Source organism: Dioscorea cayenensis, chromosome 8 (genome assembly GCF_009730915.1).
Source record: "Dioscorea cayenensis subsp. rotundata cultivar TDr96_F1 chromosome 8, TDr96_F1_v2_PseudoChromosome.rev07_lg8_w22 25.fasta, whole genome shotgun sequence".
Classification (NCBI taxonomy): domain Eukaryota; kingdom Viridiplantae; phylum Streptophyta; class Magnoliopsida; order Dioscoreales; family Dioscoreaceae; genus Dioscorea; species Dioscorea cayenensis.
The window spans coordinates 15507533-15527146 of record NC_052478.1 but is presented as its reverse complement, the minus strand read 5'-3'; the positions used below and the strand labels follow the sequence as shown (position 1 = coordinate 15527146).

The 19614-nt window shown below is 36.4% G+C and overlaps 1 protein-coding gene across 1 annotated transcript; it reads right to left on the bottom strand.

The window, feature by feature from the left end:
* Positions 1 to 12350: 12350 nt before the first annotated feature.
* Positions 12351 to 13359, bottom strand: LOC120267323 (annexin D1-like). The gene is made up of 3 exons (XM_039274979.1): positions 13212 to 13359; positions 12908 to 13053; positions 12351 to 12542 (listed from the first exon to the last, which is right to left on the bottom strand). Exons 1-3 carry the CDS (start codon positions 13357 to 13359, stop codon positions 12351 to 12353), a joined length of 486 nt encoding a protein of 161 aa, XP_039130913.1.
* Between the last annotated feature and the right edge of the window lie 6255 nt (positions 13360 to 19614).

Below are 19614 nucleotides of genomic sequence, written 5' to 3'. Positions count from 1 at the left end.
AAGATATACCAAACGAGTTCATCAAGACAGCACCAATAGGAGAATAAGCAATGGTATTAAAAAATGACCATTGTTTCATATCGGACCATATATCAAGCATTAAAGTGATACCAGTTGTACTCCACAATGTTTTCACCTTCCTTGTTGAGGATCTCGATGCCGGCAAGCCTCCGTCTTCGTGCCCTGCTGAAGAGAAAGATGTAGGTGAAGAGAAGATTTAAAAGAAGCACCTATAAAGAAGACGAGAAGAACAAGCTCTGGTTCTCAGTCAACACAAGTCAAGAGAGAAAGAATGAATAATACTTGCTCATCCAACCAATGAGCTATTAGTCTTCATACTATTAATAATCAAAAGTAAGTTGTAATGTTATAACACAACTAACAAGCTGATTGGCTATCTTAGTCCATTAAGATTCACCTGATTGGCCAGCATCATTGATTAAGTTAAACCTGATTGGCCAGCAACCTTAACACAGATACTATATAAAAAGATAGTCAAAAATTCAAAAGAAAAGTCTTCTCGGTTCTCCTGAGCAACCATGCCCAGCCTTTCCTTCACTCCATAATGCGTATCCTAGATCCATGCTGCCGTCATGCTCCAGTTCAGAGATCCACCATGCTTCCCACGACTTGGATGACGAATGCGCTGCACCAGGCTTCAATCACGGCACCACCTAAGCACCAACACCCTCCCTTAATTGAAGCTCTATGATTCTCAGTTGAGCTCGCAACCTTCTGTGCTTCACTGAGGGTAATGGCTTGGTTAGAATATCAGCCAGTTGATCCCCTGTGTTGCAATGCTAAAGTGTGATCGACCCGTCTGTCATAAGACTGCGAATGAAGTGGAACCTAACATCTATGTGTTTGGTTCGCCCATGATACGCTGGATTCTTCGTAACAGCTATAGCTGACTGATTATCACACCATAACACAGAGGACCCTTCAATCATCCTTCCACAATCTCCTAGTATCCTTCTCAGCCAAACCAATTGACATGCTGATGAGGTAGCCGCAATGTACTCGGCCTCAGTTGATGAGAGAGCCACAACGTCCTCCTTCTTCGAGGACCAGGTAATTGAACATGTTCCAATCCTGCACAATACTCCTGAGGTGCTCTTCCTGTCACAAAGAGAACCTCCCTAATCGCTATTTGTAAACCCCTCAAGAATTCCACTGTTTTCATTAAAATAGACTAAGCCAAGCGACTGAGTTCCTGTAAGATACTTCAAGACCCTCCTCGCTGCATTGAGATGCTCTACACATGGCCTGCTCATAAACCTTGATAAGAAGCTAACAGTATAACATATATCTGGCCTAGAATGCACAATATAGAGTAATTTGCCAATGAGACTTCTATACAATGTACCATCTGCTAGTTCCTCCTCCTCTCCTTCTGAGAACTTCTCATTTACTCCAATCGGGGTCTCAGCATGCTTGCAATGTTTCATATTCATTTGTGAAAGGAGCTCTTCAATGTATCTCTTCTGTAAGATAAGAATTCCTTCCCTTGATTGTAATATCTCAAATCCTAGAAAAAGTTTATTCACCTAGATCATACATGTCAAATGTACGCATCATCTTCCTTCTGAATTGCTTGATCAAACCTTGTGATGCACTGGTATACACCATATCATCCACGAAGATACTGATCAGAACATAATTTCCTTCTCCATCTTCCTTCTTATAGAGTGTATGCTCAGTATCATTCTTCATGTAACCATGCTGCTTAAAATGAGTGTCGATCTTACTGTACCATGCTCTTGGCGCTTGCTTAAGCCCATAGAGAGCCTTCTTCAGATGATACACCTTGTGTTAATCACCACTGATTTCATATCCTTCAGGTTGAGACATATAGACTTCCTCTGAGATCTCCCCGTTCAAGAAAGCTGATCGAACATCAAAATGATACACATGTTGGCAAGTTTGAGCAGCGATAGCTAACATAATCCTTACAGTTTCAATCCGGGCCATAGGTGCGGAGACATCATCATAATCCAGACCATGCTGTTGGACATAACCTTTTGCTACCAGCCTCGCCTTGTGCTTCTGGATCTCTACATCCGCACCAAGTTTGGTCGTGTATACCCACTTAAGTCCCACAACCTTCTTCCCAAACGGTAGCTCAATCAATTCCCAAGTATCATTGCTTTGAATTGCTGCTACCTCGGCATCCATGGCCTCTTTCCACTATTCATGTTCTATGGCATCTTGATACACCTGTGGATCATTCACAAGAAGAGAAAAGGAGCAAGAATTATATACCTCTGCTAATGATCTTGTTCTTCTTGGTGGTGACTCATCACTTGATTCCTCTGATTAGTTTGAGCCACTCCCAGCATTCCTTCTGTTTGAAGAGTATCCATTCATGTTAATTGTCTCATCTATTTCATTGCTCTTGTTCATCTCTTCATCTACACCAAGTTCACTCATTGTCACCACTGACTTGCCTCTATCTTCATTCCACTTCCACCTTGAATTTTTATGAAATATCACATCCCTACTCACAATCACCTTGGAGTTCAACGGATCATACAACCTATAGGCCTTAGAATCTGAGCAATATCCCAACAGCACACACCTCACTGATTTCTCATCTAACTTCCTGAGCTTCTGTGAGGGAATTAGTGTATACACAATACATCCAAATACCCTAAGGTGACTCACATCTAGTTTAACTCCATGCCATATTTCGAATGGAGTCCTTCCCTCTAGAGCTTGTGTAGGAGACCTGTTAATCAAGTAGACTGAGGTTGATGTTGCCTCAGCCTAGAATTCAGTTGGTAATTCACCATCTTTGAGCAAACATTGAGCCATCTCAACAATGGTTCTGTTCTTCCGTTCCACAACACCGTTTTGTTGTGGTGTATAGGATACTGAGAGTTTCCTCCTAATTCCAGCTTCTTCACAGTATCTAGTGAATGAATGTGAAGTAAACTCTCCCCCACGATCACTCCTGAGTGTTTTTAATTTTCCCGGTTTCCCTCTCAACCATAACATGAAATTTCTTAAAATAATCAAAGGCCACACTCTTGTTTCTCAAGAAATAAACCCAGCACTTCCTACTATAGTCATCGACAAGAAGAAAGAAGTAGTTCATACCTCCCAGCGACAGCACGCTCATTGGACCACAGATGTCCATATGGACCAGTTCTAGACAGCATCGGGCTCTTCTAGTCTTTACTGTTGGAAAGGAGCTCCTTGCATGCTTACACATCGCACACTCCTCACACTGAGTCACATTGTATAGTCTTGGTAGCCCAACAACACTTGCGACACACGCAAGCATCTCAAGACTCCTGTAATTCAGATGACCGAGCCTTCGATGCCACAACTCCAAAACTGCATGCTTGCTCACGGCCAAATTCAGCCTCTCCACTCCCTTGAGATCAATAGGAAACATATTATTGTTCATTCTTGGTACCTCAACGATCATTTCTACTGTGTTATCATCACTAATAACACACTTGTTCTTCTGAAAGATTATCGAGTATCCCCTGGTGAGAAGCTGTCCGACGCTTGGCAAGTTATGGGCCAGGCCGGAGACCAACTAGACTTCCTAGAGTTGTTTAGCTTCTCTACCCTTCATGCCAATGGCAACCGTACCCATTCCAAGCACCTCCATCTCCTTATCATCACTAAGATGAACTGTGATTTTCTGAGATTCATCCAAGCCTGTGAACATGCTTCTCTGGCCCGTCATTTGATTCGAACATTCCGAATCCACTAACCACACCGAGTTTGAGACTGGGACTTCATCAGTGCTGGCTTTGAACACATTCATGACCTCATTTTCCTCAGCAACCAGAGATGCTCCCTTCTCTGTGGACTTAATTCTTTCCCGGCACTCAGCCTTCACATGTCCATACTTTTTACAGTGAAAACATTGGATATGAGCCTTGGAATTGGAATCACTCCCTTGTCCTCTAGACCCTCTGCCTCTTCCTCTACCTCTGAAGAAGCCTCTTCCTTATCCTCGAGCTGAGCTCCAACCACCCGGAGTGCTTGAGCTTCCCTTTTCCTTGGACTGAGGTGTTGAGCTATCACTCTTCGCATACAATGCTTTCTCACTGACTTTTCCTGCAGATCTATTAACCCTGAACTCATGAGCTTGGAATGACCCACAAAGCTCGTCAAGGGTGGGTGTTGACAGATCTCTGAACTCCTCCATTGCCACGGCCACAAAATCGAACTTCGGCGCCAGGCTTCGCAAGACCTTGGACACTACCTCTGCCTCCGAGAGCTTGTGCCCAAGACCTCTCACTTGGTTCACTATTGTGACAACCCGTGCCTAATAGCTCTGAATGCTTTCACCATCCTCCATCTGCAAGGTCTCGAAACTTTGCCGAAGAGCTTGCTTCCTTACGGCCACCATCATTGAGGAACCTTGAGATTGCTTCTTAATTATTTCCCACGCATCATGAGCCGTTTCTGCCTCTACTATCCTGTCAAGGACCAGCCCATCTACCGCCTGTTGAATGAGATACCTTGCTTTTGCATCCTTCTTCTTGCTCTCTTTCTCCTTTGCTTCATCCTCTCTTTTCGGCATTCCATTCTCAACCAAATCACAGAGCTCCTACGACTGAAAAACCGTTTTCATTCTCAAGCTCCATCTCCCATATCTTCACCCTTGAAGACTGGGATGCAGTGCTGCATGAGACTTACGGGGGCTTTACTCGTCACGACCACCCTGAAGCTCTGATACCACCTTGTTGAGGATTGCGACGTCGGCAAGCCTCCATCTTCGTACTCTGCTAAAGAGAAAGACGTAGGTGAAGAGAAGATTTAAAAGAAGCACCTGTCAAGAAGACGAGAAGAACAAGCTCTGGTTCTCAGTCAACACAAGTCAAGAGAGAAAGAATGAATAATACTTGCTCATCCAACCAATGAGCTATTAGTCTTCATACTATTAATAATCAATAGTAAGTTGAAATGTTATAACACAACTAACAAGCTGATTGGCTATCTTAGTCCATTAAGTTTCACCTGATTGGCCAGCATCATTGATTAAGTTAAACCTGATTGGCCAGCAACCTTAACACAGATACTATATAAAAAGATAGTCAAAAATTCAAAAGAAAAGTCTTCTCGGTTCTCCTGAGCAACCATGCCCAGCCTTTCCTTCACTCCATGATGCGTATCCTCGATCCATGCCGCCGTCATGCTCCAGTTCAGAGATCCACCATGCTTCCCACGACTTGGATGACAAACGCGCTGCACCAGGCTTCAATCACGACACCACCTCAGCACCAACACTTTACATACTCACCTGTATTAATTCTACTTTCTAGACATAATTTAGGTGAAGACATGAATAGCATGGCACTTTATATCCAACACCATGTTCTCAAAAAGCTCGCACAAATTTAAGGAAAGATGGTGTTTGCACAATAATAAAAGGAATATTATTCACTACAAAAACCATTCCGAATAAATGATCATGTATTATCTTTATTTTTTTCTTGAAAATAGTAGCTATGGCTGCAAAACTTTTGAATAGTTAAATGCAAGAGGTAAATTAGTTGCACCATTCATATTATTACTTGAATCAATGGTGCTCTTCTTTTATTTACTAGGAATTCCTCCAACCACCAAATAGGCTCTAGCTTGCAAGCCTTCAGAAAATTTATGAAATATCTCAATGTGATGTCCTTATATCCCAGCTAAATGAGAATTGATTTTTGGAGCATCCCTGGAAAAATCATAGAAACAAAACATGTACTTAAACAACCATCCAATTCTTCAACATACTGCCAAATTATATATTTTTTCTAAGCCATATTTAGTTAATCCTACAACAAGAAAAAAAATTATAAAAATAATATTACTATTGATTGATACAAAAATTCAACAAGCATATTTAATTTTATCATATTTAATTGTGATAGAACTACTACAATGCAAGTATGATCTCTTTTCTCTAGATCATTACAAACTTTAAGATAAAAAAGAACAAAGATGAGAAACATGAAACATCCCCAAAATTAGAAATACCCAACATCTCATATACAAGTTTAATCTTTTCATATGTGATTTATTTAGCCCAAAATGCAAAAATAAAAAGTGATGAAAAAGAGAAACCTAATAATTGAAGATTGATGTGCCTATGTTTTCTTTACTCCTAAGTCTAGAAGAAATTGTCACCGTACTTCTATTCTATCTATTTTTATTTAAATTTTATTTTATTTTATCATGCCCTACTTATGGCTCTAGACTTCTAGGCTTTCTTGTATTCTAGCCAAAGTCAATTTTAAGGTTAGAGAAATATTTTCGCATTCTGGCCAATGTCAAAGTTAGGTTAGAGAAATCATTTTGTATTTTAGCCAAAGTCAAATTTTTGGGTTAAACGATTAGTTGTATTGACAAACGCCTCTTGCATATGTCCCGCAAGTGCACAGGTTTGTTGAAGTAATAAATCCCAGATGAATGGGTATCGTATCCACAGGGAGTAGGGAATAAAAGCACTTAAATTGTTTCTTAAATAAGCGTAAAGTGAATAATAATTGTGTGACAAGATATAACGTAACAAAAGTAAAAGAGACAAGAAAGAGAGCACACGTAAGGCAATCGATAAAAATGGGGTACCCGGATATCGCTCAGCCTAGGACAATCGTTTCAAGTGCAAAACCCTCTATTATGCTTTCTAACTAATACATTAACGAGTCGTGGAGATCCTTCAATACATGGTCCCAAATCTAAGGTCAATAATACCTAACTCTATACATGTCCTGGAGGAGAAATTGAACAATCTCTGAACCTCGCACTCGCATAGAATCGCAATAAGTTCTAGGGATTCAAGTGATAAATCATCTTCCTAAATGTAGACCTAACCCTTTGGTCCAGGTAGAAGTTCCCTAGTCACAATTAAGTCCTATGTGCTAAAATCACTTCAATGCTTAACTCCGTTGCCTCTGCAACAAATCCCCAATGGAAGGTCATCCCTTAGCCCATTCACTCTACTATGACCGCAAAGAACTCGAGGAAATGCAGGTAGGATAAATCACATCGAAGGGGAAAGGGGACGCTCCGTTACCTCTCGACTCACCCTCTCAACCCTCTCCAATCTAGCTTTGTTTAACTCTCGTGGTGTGTCACTCACTCACAAGGGTTACCAATAAGAATCCTCAACCCTAGTGTCACTCTAAGGAAATATTCACACAATCAAGTATTCAAGATTGGAACTCAATTAGAATATCAATTAAAGAAAGCATAATGAAAGGTTTAATGAAACAAATACATCCTAGGATTCACAAATCCAAGTATCCATTAGGGGGTTTAGCTCTCCATAGAGCTAGTTACAATCAATGAAATTGAATGTAAAAATAAGTAATCTATAGAAAAATCCCTCGATAGTAGTGACGATGGTCTTGTGGAGAAGCCTCTACTCGTCCAAGGGTCCCTTCATCCGGCCTAGGATACACCTCGCCGGATCGGTGTCAACGAAAGCTCTGCCACTAACCTTCTTCCAAACGGAGTACGATGTCGGAGCCGTAGAATCTCTCCCAATCCCTAGCCAGTACCTCTCCAAACCCTAGTCGCCACCCTCTCTCAAGTTGGGGAAAAGATGGAGAAAAGAATGTTGAAATCGTGGCTGAAATCGACCTTAAATAGGGCTGGAATCAGGAATCCACACACCCCTGTGGATTCACCACATGGCTCGTGGAGTTTCCACACGGGCATGGATAATTTCCACATGCCCGTGTGGATTATCTGGAATTCACTTTTCTCAGTCGGCTGTGAACAGTACCTGCTATAATGAATTGCTACAGTATTTACTAAAGTGCTCTACTGTAGTACCGGCCCGAAACACTCCCGAATCTATGTTTTCATCGAGGTAACATAAATGGGCACACATTTACGTCATAGGTCGCTTTGCTTCTTCAATAACGGCTTCATCAGTGAAGATCTTGCTATTAATGCACAAGCCGGGATACTCGAATATGACTGTTTTTGTGCCCCTCCAAATCATTGTCTTAACTTGAATACACGGAGGTTGGCACACATTCTCGCATCTTGAGCCCGATTTATGTCTTCGTGTTTGATCCTTCTCAATATTTCCTCCAAATGGTGCATTCACGATCTATATTAGCTTCTTTCTCTAACATTCGGCTTAACAACCCTATATGCATGAAAGTAACATTAATGCACATATATTAGCGTTAAAACCTGATAAAAGTAATGCTCATCATAAGGAGAGAACACTTCGCATTCCTATCACACAAACACTTATCATGTATTTTTAAAAAATTGGGGTTTTAAGTTTTTTTCATGGTTAATACATTTGAATTTAAAAAGACGTGTATTTTTCCATAACTTTTAAAACGTACATAAAATTGGTGTTTCATAAATCATACATATATACACATACAATTTGTGTATTCTATGTGAATAAACTAACTAAGGTTTAGAGTTATTGATTTAGGAGTTTAGAGTTAAGGAATGTTAAGTTTGTTGTATTTTGTACGATGTGAAGAATAAATAAAAAGTATTTTTATATATTTTACTTTAGAATAAAGTCCTTCTTTCTAGTTTCTTGTTGAGGTCGTTGTGCCATTTATAGCTTCTAACATTTCCAACTTTCGAATTAGGACCCTTAAAGCATATATGTGACAAATTCCTCGTGGTATCACTGATTAACATAAAATTCAATAGAAGTGAAAAAGTTTGCCAAGTTCTCAAATAATATATAATGCGGCACCAATAGTAATTAGCAATGGAAAAGTTTATGTATTTATTGTACAAATAAAAGAAAAAATCTATAGTTTTTATATAGGGCTTCTATCTAAAAGGAAAATTAGTTGCAAAGATTTTATTTTCAACAATAGAGTAGATGTGACAACAAGAGGTTGCATATCTCAATTTTCACTAACAAAAATTTCATGTATAACCCACGGAAAGGCATTGATTTCTAGAAAGAGTCATATATAAAAACCCAGTTAACAAAAGTGAGTAGCTCTTTTTCACCAACATGTTGAGATCATCTTCTTCAACAATTATCAACATATGAAACAAGAAACTGAATTTAACTAATGATTCATGAAAATTATGGCGCATAACATCTAGCCTTTCAAGAAGGGTTCAAAACTTGCAGTTGACTTAAGAGAACCCTTGGTTAATTGGTTCATCTTGTTCCTCTATTTTGCATTGTTCTATACAATGGATTTGGAAGTCATGTCAAAAATTAAGTAGGCAAAGTTAGCATTTATGGATTGAATCCTCCTTGTAGTAATCTAAACATCACCTAATTATGCATGCAAAATGTCTAGGATTGAATCAAATAATGGAATTTGGGTACCATACAAAACAAACAATTGTCTGCATTTTATAATGAATTAAATCATAAAAACCAAAATGGAGAACAACATGGACAATATGGGAATATTATGTTCAGAAAGTGCTCCACCGAAATCATGAAAGTTTGGAAGTGTCAATTCATTGGAAGTTTGACATCATTGAGAAGCGTCAATTGTGTGCCTTTGGTTGCTTAGGGAATTCTGTGTCTTTGGTTGGTTAGGGAAGTGTCACTTCTCCAACCGTTTTCTCAGTTTCAATAGTGGAGTTGAAAATATTGAAGTGTGACTTCAACGATTTCTGGTGTTTGGTTAGCATTGAAATGGAATTCTACTCACCATTTTCCCGCTAAAAGTGAGGTTACCTCAATTTTTGTTACCGGGTCATGGTATACAATATTAATTTGTGTCATTATTTTTTTTTAAATAACATGTTAATTTCTAGAATTTGTTTAATCAATAAATATCAATTTTTCTTCTTAAATATGGAGGCCCTGTTTTACAAATAAATTTATGATTAGATATAATTTTTAAATTTTTTTTATTATTGTTCACACTCAAAGAAAATCATACACTACAAGAAAAAGGACATATAGAGGCAGAAAAATTTGCCCCTATAGGTTCCATTTTAGCCTTGACAACACCCCTTGCGTGTGACTCACAAGTGCACGGGTTTGTTGAAGTAATAAATCCCAGATGAGTGGGGTATTGTATCCACAGGGAATAAGGAATAGAAACACCAAGATTGCTACTTAACTAAGTGGAGATGAAATAATGATGTTGTGGATAAAGATTGATGCAAACAAACTAAAGAAAATAAGAACAAGAGGCACAATAAAATGAGAGGAAAGACAACCGATAAAAGTGGAGTACTCGGATATTGTTCCTCCTAGGATTACTACTTCAAGTGCGAAACCAACTATTATGCTTCCTAACTAATGCTTAATGAGTCGTGGACATCCTTAAACACACGGTCCCAAACCTAAGGTCAACCATGAATAACTCTACACTATACCCCGGCGGAAAAATCAACCCGTCTCAACACCTCACACTGTGTAAAGTTGCAAGAAGCTCTAGGGATTCCAAGTGATAAATCTTATTCCTATATGTAGATCTAACCCGTTGGTCAAGGCGAAAGACCCATAGTCACAATTAAGCCCCAGGTGTTAAAGTCACATCAACACTTCACTCTGTTGCTTATGTAACTAAGCCCCAACGAAGTTCATTCCTTAACCCTTCACTCTATTGTGACCGCAAAGAAATCTTGGAATGTGGAGGTAGGATAAATTACATCGGAGGAGAAAGGGGACGCTTTACTACCTCTCGACTCACCCTCTCGACCCTCTCCAATCTTACTTTGTCTAACCCTCATGGTGTGTCACTCACTCACTCACAAAGATTACCAAGATGGACTCTCAACCCTAGTGTCACTCTAAGGGAGAAATCATTCAACAAGCATTCAAGATTGGAACTCAATTAAAGACATCAATTAAGAAAAACATAATAAAAGGTTAATTAAACAAATGCATCCTAGGGTTTACAAATCCAAGTACCCACTAGGGTTTAGCTCTCCATGGAGCAAGATACAATCAATAATGAAATCGAAAGTAAAAACATGTAATCCATAGGAAAACCCCTTCGGTATTCGTATCGATGGTCTTGTGGAGTTGCCTCGTCCTCTCCAAAGGACCCCTTATCAAGCCTAGGGCACACCTCGCCGGATAGGTGCTGACGAAAGCTCCCCCAATGACTATCTTCCAAGAGAACGCAGTGTCGAAGTTGTAGAACCACTCCAAAAGACTTGCCAAAGACACTAAACCCTAGCAGCCGGCTACCCAAAAGTTGGAGAAAAGATAGAAGAAATGATGAAATCGGGGTTGTTCGCGGCTTTATATAGGCTGGAATCGGGAATCCACACGAGCGTGTGAAATTTCCACACACTGGTGTGGATTTCTGGAAATCTAATTTTTTGTAGGCTGTAAACAGTAACTGCTACAGTAAATTATTGCAGTGATTTGCTAAAGCAACCTGCTATAGTACTCAGCCAAAATACTCCCGAATTCATACTTTTCATCGAGGCAACATAAACGGGCACATGTCTATGTCATAAATCGCATCGCTTCTTCAATAAAAGATCTCATTAGTGAAGATCTTGCTATCATTGCACAAGTCGGGATACGCAAATGTGACTGCCTTTGTGCCCCTCCAAACCATTATAATTGCTTGAGCGCATGGAGGTTGGCACACATTCACGTATCTTCAATCACAACTTGTGTCTTCACATTTGTTCACTCTAAGACTTCATCAACAAAGTACAATCGCAATCCACTTTGGCTTTTTTCTTTCATATTTGGCTTCACAACCCTTCATGCACAAAAGTTCATAAATACACATGCATTAGCGCTAAAACCTAATAAAAGTAATGCTCATAATAAGAAAAGAATACTTCGTATTACTAATACACAAGCACTTATCAAGCCTCAATATTATTATAGCGGCAAATAGCTAATTAGCCACTAAAACCTCAATCGCTATATGGTTTTTGCAACAAATGTACACATTTGCTGCTATCCCATCTATTAAGATTATAACTACACAATAATCTGTAGCGGTGGAAAATTTTTGCCGCTATAAATTCTATAATGACAACATTTTTGCCGCTATAAATTATATAGATTTGTTTAATATCCCTATAGCTACGAAAAATTTTATCGCTATAAATTTTATAGTGAAAAAATATTTCTGCCGCTATAAGTCTTTTAGATTTTTTGGTACCTTATAGTATTTGCCGTTATAAGGCTTGTAAATTGAGTAGATATTTTAATAACTAATCAACTCTATTTCTAATATAGACAAACAAAGATATATATATATATATATATATATGAGAAATTATAAAAGACAATATTAATATTTTAATTTATTAATTTTACACCATAAAAATAGTAGTATCAAATGGCAAAACACAAATAGTATAACAAATAGCCTCTCCAAAGCATTTAAATACTATTAGCGACTCTGCGGTAGACTGATCATCATTGGAAACTAGAGAAGACAGTAATCTCAAATAGTATAATGATTGAATGTAGCATTGAGTTGTGCTTTACTCTGAGTAGTCAGTATTCTGATGATATCTTCATGGTTATAGTTCTTGCACTTGATAGCATCATGGATAATCAAGGCCTTTGACTGAGCTAATTTAACGTCGATCTCATCGCCATTGTACCAATATGTGCCCAATAATCTAGTGAGGAGCTGCAACACAATTTTTTAGCATAGAACTATATGAAAAGAGCTAACATGGTAGTTCTAGTTTAATGACATGCCTTGGCAAGTCGCCGGAAGTGCATGCAACCGCATCTTCCTCCAAAGACTATTTGTACAGAGCTTGATAGGCTTGCTTCACTACAAGAAGATCAGCAGGTGAATTTATGCAGGCTATTTCAATGATAACAAGGTTATCAATAGTCTTCTACAGTGTTATGTTAGCAAGAATTACATCTCTTTCAATTGGATTGAACATCCATCGATACACAACTTTCTGCATTGAGAGATAAAATTTTATGTATATGGATCTGATAAGATTAAGATGAGATAAAAATGCAAGTCAATGCAAGTACCTCATGATTACCATTGAGTTCAAATTCAACCCTTTTGGTGAGACTCTCTTTGTAGAGTTCTTCATAGGCTTCTTGAATATGTTTCCTTTGCGTTGAGTTCCTGTATGCCATGATTGCAATTACTGTCTTATCATCAGTTCCCCACCCTAGTAATGCAAACATAAATCTTTAGTTTGGATACTAATACACACACACTGAAGTCATTCCTAAGATTAAGCTATGTTTGAAGCCATTCATCAAATTTCTATCTTTTATATGTGTCATTAGACTTGGAAGACAGAGTCAATATCTTTAAACAAAACACAGTCCATTAAATGAATGCCAGCTAGCGACTCTGCAGTACACTGATCATCATTGGAAACTAGAGAAGTACTTGTCAAAGTTACTGCATTTGTCTCTAATTTCATAGTAGAAGGATTTTCCATCACATTCCTTGGCTTTTGAGTGTCCATGCTGATGACAGACTTTTTTTCATAATAGGAATCGGCTTGAGGCTAAAGATTTTAAATGCATTTTAGTTTGAACAAAAAATACAGAACAAAACAAATTAGGATCTATGAAAAAGGAAATGGAGACTTACATTTTGACATTGAATTTCTTAAAGCTAAATTTAAATCAGTTCTATTAAAAAATAAATTACAGAAAAAAATGAAACTTCAATAAATGAAACATATAAGACAAATATTCAGCCACATAAAACTGTTAGGAAAAAAATTATCTAAACCTTAAACATAAACAACAATGTGATATCAAATAAGTATCAAGGAAAACATACATTCCATTCTCCACCACCAAATGTGTTTTGGCCAAACACATCAATGCCCATGTACACATCATATCTCCTCTCCCCAGCAACATCAGCTGAAAGCTTTGGATAATTTTCCTAGTCTCCTAACTCTTTATTCAAGACTTTTACATGAGAAAAGAATTCAAATCAAGTTATAAAATAAATAAATAAAAACCACTAATCTCCCAACTGTAATTAACAAATATACCATCACAGGCATCAAAAAAAGGCTTGTTCTTCTCATTAAGTCAATTTTTCCAGATTAGTCTACATCTATGGTTACAGCATCATACCTATAGCAAAATGATTGAAAGTTTAAGAAACTTCAATAATAGGAATCTTAAAGAGAAGAGAAGTTACTATATGACCAAAGATCCCGACACAGAGGAATGCATAACTGAGGTTAAATGGCTAACATTCTTTCAAGTTACTGATTCGATCCAAGCTAAAATTAACTTCTAAGTTTAGCTGCAGTAAATATTATGTGTCAAACTCATATGAACTAGAAACAAAGAGCCTTTGAAAATTCAAGAGAACAAACACTACTAAAATCCAATTTTCTACTATTATGCAAAAATAATTACTGGCAAAATAAATCTCAAAGAAAGAAAGATAAAGCACCAACTAGCCATCAAAACCCAGAGCTTCAGCTAATGCAGCCAACCTCTCAGCATACATATGAGCAAAGGTCCTTTGAGGTAAGGATAGTGTCACATATCACTTTACCATCATCCCATTCAATGATGAAAGTCCCCAAAACCTTCAAAATCCAAGAATCCACACAAATTTAAGCTTGAACAAAATTATCTATTTATTTTTTAAAAAGAGCACAGATTTAGTGAAAGATGTTTGTTCGTAATATATATATATATATATTACGAACAAACATAATAACCCACCTTCATTACCAATAATTTACATCCTTAGGATGTACATCTTGATCAGCAACATCTTGTTCGTTTTTTAATCAATGTGATTAAAATCAATCAGGCTGAGATTTTGATCCAAAGAAATCCAAGAGAAACTCTACTTCAAAGAGTTGAGATTCATCAGGTCCTTCAATTTGAAACTTAGTTACAGTAGCTATCTCTTGATTGGTAGCATGCCATGAAGAAGACGCCATCAGTCATTGTTGTGCTTGCAGCTCTACTATTATGTTTTCTAAGATGTTAGAACTTGAACAGAACTTTAAAAATATAATGATTATATAATTATCACAACAGAGTAGTGAATCAGTTTAATTACTTGGAAGGAGAGCACTTGCTAGAAAGAAAATTTTAGTCTCTTCCAGCTTATCCCAGCTGTAGTATGCCTGTTTTGCCAGAGACTGCACATAAGCTTGCCAAAAAAGAAGTCAAGTCATTGGTGTTCATTTAATATCTGAATTCTAATTATTCTTTCAATTGATTGAAATCCTAATGCTTACTTTCTGCTGTATTGGTAGTTGATTATGGGTATAGACCAGATTGCCATGTAAGATTTCACCTACTACTTCACATATTGGATTCAAAAAGACGGTATTACCATAAGGATCATTGAACAAATATCTTTTTTGACCCTATGGGGCATGTTCTTGCGTGATTAACAGTGCCCTCCCACATCTTGTCTGACATAGATGATAGTATCTGATATACCAAGGTCAATAACATATTATTTTTGTGTATTTTAATTGAAACTTATATAAATCTGTGTCCAAAGATGAATGAAAACTTTATATATATATATATACCACTCTCAGGCGATCAGAATCAATGACCAAAAGTTTGAGGAAGTCTTGTACAGTCTCAATGCGTTCTGTGCCAAGTTTCAGATGAAAGGGAATTGAGTTCTTTTTCTAATTTAGTAAATAAACTTTTGAAAAAAGCATTAGAAATAAACAATACACAGAACAAAATAGTGCATGAGAATCATCAAAGTCAGGAATTCTAATCAATGGTTAGAGCCTTTGATTAATTGAAGAGCTGTATGACTTCAAAAAACAGGTCTTATTTTATGGTGGCCACCAAGAACCATTCAAGGAAAGAAAATTACATTGAATTCCTAAACAAAATCAAGGTAAATGAAAATCAACGAAAGAAAGTAAATAGTGGTAATATATATATATATATATTACTGAAATAAGCTTGCTCACCTTTGCATATTAATAAATCCAAATGAATCATCCAAAATGGGGTAATTTATCACATGACTATCAGCCATACCTTTGCAATAAATGAAGATTAGGTTCAGGGAATGATCTAGAAATTGCAGCACGCGTGGAATCAACTATGTATTGATGATCAGTTCCTATTCAATAAAAAAATTCAATAAGTCAAACCTCACATCTAATTGTGAAGAATGTATAAAAGTTAGTCAATCCAAAAATAGTCATACTTCAAACACAAGTCCACATTATACCATGAAGAGTTCCTTCAAAAATACCAGACTTATATGAAGGAAAGAAAATATATATTGGAAAATAATAGAAAAGACAGAAGAAGAGATTCAGGCAAGGAAATCACATCATTTAGTAGCCTATATCTAATTTTAAGTATCATATTGTAACCATACTAGGATAGCAATACATTTACAATCATCTAACAAAACATGCAAGCCAGTCAGCTAAAGCAAACTTATCAATTCATACATGTATCTAGCTGCATGTGTCTACTTGATATTTGTTATTCTAAGAATGCAAAGAAACACTGAGAACTTAAACCACCTTAGCATCCACACAGCAACATTGCATTTCCTTGAGCAATCCTCTTGTATTACACACATCAATTATTTCCCATAATCAAGGAGAAGAAATGTAAGTCTCCACCAAAGGAACTACAACAAGAAGGAGCTATAACCTAAACTGACAAACTTGAATGTTTTATTACATTGTTAAAAAACCAGCAGGAATAGATTTCATTCTCTACCGAAGGAATGATAGCTTAACAGTTAACATCAAATCCCACCAAGCTTTAATTATTTATTTTATTAAATAAGAACAGAATAAGACTAATTAATTGGATTTCATAAAGTAAAAAGAGACAGCTGAATGAATGTGTTGTTATGAGTTAAAATGGCATACACAATTGTACCATAATTCTCTAACTTACTGTATGCTTCTACCAATGCAGTACATCAAGAGGGCGGAACTGGTGATGATGGCAATTCTTGAAGCACATGCTATCAACAATAATTGAGGAACCATTTGTACTTGCGTTTATGTTATCATGATGATAGACAGCAGCTCAGATGTTCTTTCAATAGAGAACAATTGTATAAATGTTAAAATATACAAACCAAATTATCATTCTAGAAGGTGTGGCAATATTTAATAGAATTATTTAATTACATGATTTATTATTTATGTATGGATACTGGCACTTATAAGGATCTCTTCAGCGGTTCATACTAGTTGTTCATGTTGTTTTTGGATTAATAAAAGATTAGTGAAATTTTAGTTTATTTTCATTAAAAAAAATTAAAATAAATAAAATTCTTCCTTTAAACAAATTCAAGACTTAGTCATGGCCTCCTTTATAATAAAAGAGTGCAACTAAAATTAATGGAATGTTTTTCCTTTGGGTGTTTATAGTGTGGCTAAATCAAAAGAGACAAAATTTCAAATTTTGTATGAATCATATATGAATGATCAGTATGTCATGCTAATTGAAAGCTTGAGTTCAAATGTGAAAAAGGTGCAGGTGGTGATTTTTGAGAACTAATAACAAATGATAATCTAATCAGTTCATAGAATGCCATAGATTGGTCTGCCTAGTAATGCACAACATAGAAATCCTGTCACCATAAGAAAGATGAATAAAGGAAACAGACAGAACTATATATAGAAATTGATATTTTTATAATAACAACTCAATTGCATAAAGTTACAACATAATCAGGGTAAAATGTTCTTTTTATCAATAAATAGTGGAATGAAATCCTACTATTATAAGATCATGAAATACTTATCCCAGATCTCTTTAGAGTTCCTTTCAAACCCAAGAATAACAAGCAAAGTTAATCTGTTACAATGTTGTAAAAAAAAGCAATTACCTGATGAGATCTTCACTGATGTGCAAGGTATGATATTTCAATAGATGGGTTACTCCAGCAAAAGGAGAGATCTGCATCGCTAAAAATAAGTAAGGATGGAAAATTTGAACACTAACAGCTGAAGCAATTAGAATAGCTATGACAAAGCACTTATGTAGAAATCAGATAATTAACCAAAAGTAACTAACACTAAAAAAAGAGATAAAGTCATCATTCCTCACCAACTACATATTTTACCCAAAACATCGGTATAACATAAATGGAGATTTTGGTTAGAAGCATAGCATGAAATTAGATTTGAGAACAAAAGATGTTCTACTCATCACTCTCATCTAAGAGGGCTTTTTTTCACTTTTCTTCCAGAGCTAAGACTTAAGTATAAGTCTACTTTGCTAAATGAATGATTATTTCTGAACTTCTCATGCTACTTCCATGCACATTCTATTTCTTATTTCTGATATCCAAAATCAAAGTTGATAGAACTCAAGGAATTAGTCCAGCAATCTGAATTGGATTTAAATTTCAGATCCTTAATTCCATAATGGCCAGAAAAAACACATGCCTTAGTTTCCTCAGAGGGCTCAAGAATCAGAAACCAAAGCACTCATGATTAGGATCCAACATACTCAAACCTTAAACATTATTAACTAGAGAACAGATAATAAGCTTCTCAAACTCAGGCATGTCGTTTATACTTTCAAAAGCTATTGCATTACCTTATAGATACGCTCACATACATCACCTCATCTCCATTTTTCTATGACAAAGACAAACATAACAACAACACAGAGCAGACAATTTCTTTTCTTTTCTTTATTCCCCCTAAAGGAGACTGTTGGTTTGCTTTCACTTTGAAGTTTGAATTCTTAACACACCATCAAGATATACTCAATCCCCATAGAAATCTTAAGGCTGTAATAGTGTTGTGAAGAAAATAAATAATGCAAGCATGATGACAAGCTATCAAATAGATTAATTAGGATTCAAGTAATAGAAGTTCAATTAGGTAATTATCATCAGAGAACTGCATATATTTTACTGGAATGTCTCAAATACATCCTCTAACTAATCCTTCAAATAGACCTTAAAATAAATATTTGATAACCTTATTGTTTTGCAAAATAATCCTCTCATAAAAGAACTATATATGAAATCAACCTCGAGTGAAAAAAAAAATGAAACATCTAACAAGAATCAGCAAGCTCGTTGGATATCAAACTAAATTTTTACTTTTAAAAACACTTCTACAAGGCCATTCACCGAGACAAATCTGAACACTCTTTGAAAGTAAACATATTGCACAACCATATTTTGTATACCGAGCCGATAACAAGACACAAAAGCCACACTATTACAGCAATTCCACTCAAATCCCAGACCAGACTTTACATGAAGACGTATCTTCAAAATCCCTAATTTTAAATCTTCAAAACCAATTGTCTAGTCAGAGTTAAATAATCAACTAACCTTATCATTGATCAACGAGATTGTTGGAACTCAAAACTATGCACCTGATTCAAAAATTTACACATTTATAAAGTACTAGTTGAAATTTGTTTTGACCATAAATCTGGGTGATGCGGACACACTAGACCACTCATTCTATGTGTTAAGCATGTGTTAAAGAGGACGCATATTAAATTTTCTTCAACAATGATTTAAAAGAACATCGTCAAGATTTCATATAACATACCCATCGCTTTTGTGTTCTGGACATCTACCCACTATGAGCCACACAATATTAACACAATGAAGGAAAATAGTTTTTACAATTTGACTTCTTATCAATATAAATCAATCATTTCACTATATTGGAATTACATGGATCTATTCTTTCCCTGATAAAATCATTACTTGTGCAAAGATCCATGCCATGCCTTTATTCTTGAAG

Bases quoted from the DNA above. Each gene is read 5' to 3' on its own strand.
- LOC120267323 (XM_039274979.1), bottom strand. From the start codon at position 13,359: ATGGACACTCAAAAGCCAAGGAATGTGATGGAAAATCCTTCTACTATG. The intron at 13,054-13,211 runs GTGTTTTGTTTA...TTGCATTACTAG, and splicing joins TGGCATTCATTTAATGGACT to GGTGGGGAACTGATGATAAG. The intron at 12,543-12,907 runs GTACTTGCATTG...ATTGTGTTGCAG, and splicing joins AACTCAATGGTAATCATGAG to CTCCTCACTAGATTATTGGG.